Below are 3,982 nucleotides of genomic sequence, written 5' to 3' on the forward strand. Positions count from 1 at the left end.
CCTGCTGACCGGCCCTGGCTGCAGGGGCCTTTCTTGGCAGCCCGCTCACAGACACACTGCTGGCAGGACCAGTCCCCAGGGGACCTGCCCTTGCTGCCCCCTCCCCGTGTCCCACAGGCCCTGGGCTGCCTTCCTCAGCGGCTCTGGCCCAAACTCTTCCCACCTCGGTTCACCCATTTCCCCTTCTCTCCCCAGTCTCTCTCTGAGATGTCGGGAGCGACATTAATTCATTACCCAGTAAATATTCGTCAACAGAGCCCTGTTCTGGGTACTGGGGCACAACCGCTACCCAAATGGACAAAAATCCTCGCTAGCACGCATAGCGAGAGATGGGAGGTGAACGCTGGTGAAGGGGCTGTGCGGTCTGTGCAGGGCGCCCAGAGCATGGAGGAGACAGGACAGGAGGTGAAGGGCTGGCGTCTCACAGGGAAGCCCGTGCAGAGTCCCGAGGAAGGAGGCGAGGTGGTGAGGAAGCCAGACGATGCCTGAGACCCGCTTTGCAGGAGGACACAGCACGTGCAAAGGCCCTGGGGCCAGACAGACTGGATGGGGGAAAGAGGATGGAACAGGGGATGTGCACAGAGAGGCAGGTGGGCCTTGTGGGGCCTGAAGGTCACTGTGGGGACTTCGGCTTTGACCCTGAGATGGGAGTCTTCGGAGGGTTCTGTGGAGGGGAGAGAACTGGTGGGACTGGGGTTGTAACAGGATTGCTCTGGTGGCTGTGCTGAGAGAGCCTGAGAAGGGCACATCCCCATCTGGGGCACTTCCTCACCTGGAGCACTTCCTCCATCAAGATCATTTCCAAAGTCCATCAACCTCCTAGATCATAGAGCTGTTGCTACCAACAGTCCTCCTCGACAGAAGGGCGTGATGGGCGACCCCTGAGGGTGTCACAGCTTCCTGGGCTCACCTGCACGGGGAGAGGCCTGTGGGGACAAGGCAGCGATTGAGGCTCCGGTGGTGAAACACCGGGCCCTGGAGCACCTGGGACCCCAGTGAGATGTGAGTGTGTGCACGCACGCGTGTGCGGCGTCCCTGTTATCATCACTCGTCAGCCATCACGCGGGAGGAGGACTGCAGAGACTGGTGGAGGGTGTGGGGGACGTGGCGTCGGGGACGTGGGGTTAGAGTGGAGGGAACCGCGCAGAGCCCAGGGTGTTACGTGCAGCGGGACAGGCACCCCGGAAAGGAGCGAGGCAGGAGGAGCCCTGGAAGGAGACGCCGGCCAGGGTGGGAGCCCACGGGGGCCACAGCGAGGTGCCTCCAGAGCCCGGCTCCTCCTCTCCCGAGCTGTGCCGCCCTGAGCAGCCCTCCTAACTTCTCTGAGCCCTGGTCTCCCCGAGAAGCCCTGGCCATCACAGCTCTGCCCGATGGTTGCCTGGGAGTCGATGAGGCCTCTGGACCCTCCAAGCTCAGTGCCGGCAGGACCCACAGCCGAGCAAGTGCAGGGCAGACCCACGGCTGGCCCCCACGAGGCCACCCCTACACGGCGATTCGAGAGGGACTAGCGGCTGGCGGGACCTTCCATCCCCAAATCGTTCTCTCCATCTTTAAAATTCCACCATTACAACTTTTTTCCTTTAGACACATCTGAACATTTTGTCAGGTTGCCTAAACGTCCCTAAATGCATCCAACCGTGAACTAGGCACAGCCCCCAAGCCCCTGGCCTCCTACCAGCCCCTGGTCCCTTCCCTGCTTGGACGCACCACCACCCACCCTGTGGTCCAGCCGGAAGCTCCTTCCTGCACCCAATGCATCCAGCGCAGCCAGTCTCACCCCCGCTGGACCCAGGGTGCCCTCTCTCAAGCAGCCTTTTCCTGTTGGGTTAGCCCATACGAAACCGGCATTTGTGTGAGTCCCAAACACTGGACTTTTGTCCCAAACTCATAAAAAGTGGAGAGGACTGTGTGGATTTCCTGCTCGGACCCTCCCGAGCTCCCAGTTGTCAAGCCACCAGGCTAGCAGAGGGTCTGTGCGTCCCCTCCAGGCAACACCAAGCTCCCAGAACCCTCCACGCCCGTAATCTTGGGTGGGGCTGACTGTGTTAGGCCTCCTGCCCGGCCACGCCACACCCGCTCTCTCCTCCCACTCAACCTCGAGACTCCCAGAAAGCCTTTCTCAACCCACCCCCGTCCACGCCAAATGGCCCACCGCTCATGAAAGTGCCCTGGGAAAAACACCACGGCTACCACTGCGACGTCTATGTATATTTCTCTCTCCACGGCCCGATCTAGTCCTAAAACTCAGAGGTCAGGGCCGAGATGTTCATATCCCAGCACCTACAGCCCAGCAGCCCTCAGTTAATATTTACTGAATGAATCAGGGGAAATGTTAGCTGGAGCTCATTCACACTAGCATGTGAATGACTGATACTCATCTTTGCCTGAGAACCACTCCTGATACGGGGGAGGAGGGGGAACCCCAGCGTCCTGTGCCAGGGGAGCGCAGGGAGCAGCCGCACCCAGAGCTGGGCAGCGGAGGCCAGCTTCGTTCCGGCCCCTAAGCTGCTCGGCGGGGGCGAGGGTGTTGTGTACAGCACGTCCCGAGGGGGAGGGGAAGCTGTGCAGCTTGAGAAATCAGACCGTCCACACACAGAGGCCCAGATGTGCCGGGAGACTCCAACTGCTGCTCGGCCTGACCTCCCAGGACAGGACAGTGGCGCACAGGGACCCTGGAGATTCCCGCAGACTGACTCAGGAAGGGCAGCGAGCTCACGTGAGTATCTTCCTAAACGCTTCATTGCCGTAAGCAGGAAAGGGCAACTCAGAGGCTGAGGCTGTGCCCCTCTCCCCGGAAGGACGGGACCCACCCGGCCGATCCCAGCCCCGGTCTGTCCGGTGCAGACGGGACAGGAAGGAACCAGCCCGGCCCCCTCCCCGTGCTGGGCTGTCCTCCAGCCCCTGGGCTCTCGACCCTCAGAAGGGGCTTGTTTCCTTGCTGTTCAGTCCCGTCCATCCCGGAGGCACAACTTGCGCCCAGGGCTTACCGGCCAGCCCCCTCCCGAGCGCCCCCAACCCCGATTCAGGCTCTGCTGCCCAAAGGCCGGTCCAGGAGGCACCCTGCTCCTTCCTTGCCCCACAGCTCCGGCAGGAGGCTCTTCCTGGTCCTCTTTCCAGCATCCTCATAGCATCACCTTCTCTCTTGCCAGCCACGCTCCTGTGCCTGCCGGGCCCCCGCTCCCCAGGTGTCTGTCCCCCACCCACAGACCCCTCAGCAGGAGCCGTGTGCCCTGCCCCCCACCCTAAGGGGTCCCCCCTCCAACAGTCACAGTGCTCACGGGAGCCCAGGATTGTAGGGTCTGGAGGACCGTATGGAGATGGCGGTGAGAGCTTTGCTCTTGGAAGCTGGGCTGCCCTCTGTGAGCTGGAACTCTATGACCGCGTGATGCCAGAAAGACAGACGGATACAAAGGACATGTCGCTGAACAGCACGGTTGGATGTGATGAGGCCGTCTGCGAGGCGCGGTGGTCACTTGCTAGAATCGTACGTTGTTTATCTGTATTCATGTAATAAAGTTCAGCAAAATGCACTAAGCTGTAGACAACACGCTACTTACAGTTGTTTCTAATAAATCAGAATTACGACAGATCTGGGTGTTGCATAGAATTCAATTTGGTCAAAATCAGTCGTGGCCATAATTTCTGCTGAGGGGAAAGAGAAGGACGCGATGGGAAGTGTGAGTTCATCTGATAAAACAGAGGTGTCACCGTGGTCAGAGCGGGGCAGCCACAGAGCCTGGAGTGTATTTTTCTCAAAGCCAGCTCAGGCAAGGATCTAACACTGCACACTCACAGGCACACATGGGCACACATGCGGGCACACACGTGGGCACACACGTGCACACACACATGCACACTCACAGGCACACACATGGGCACACACGTGCACACTCGCGGGCACACATGCAGGCACACATGCACACACATGTGGGAACACACGCGGGCACACACATGTGCACACTCGCGGGCACACACGCAGGCA

General features: G+C 60.2%; 1 protein-coding gene across 1 annotated transcript; it reads left to right on the forward strand.

Annotated features, from left to right (window-relative positions):
- Window positions 1–572: 572 nt before the first annotated feature.
- LOC130851169 (uncharacterized) lies at window positions 573–3,545 on the forward strand. Its single transcript, XM_057731088.1, has 3 exons — window positions 573–661; window positions 2,440–2,716; window positions 3,083–3,545. Exons 1-3 carry the CDS (start codon window positions 573–575, stop codon window positions 3,509–3,511), a joined length of 795 nt encoding a protein of 264 aa, XP_057587071.1. The 3' UTR covers window positions 3,512–3,545.
- The last annotated feature ends 437 nt before the right edge of the window (window positions 3,546–3,982 follow it).

This window comes from Hippopotamus amphibius, chromosome 4, assembly GCF_030028045.1.
Source record: "Hippopotamus amphibius kiboko isolate mHipAmp2 chromosome 4, mHipAmp2.hap2, whole genome shotgun sequence".
NCBI lineage: Eukaryota > Metazoa > Chordata > Mammalia > Artiodactyla > Hippopotamidae > Hippopotamus > Hippopotamus amphibius.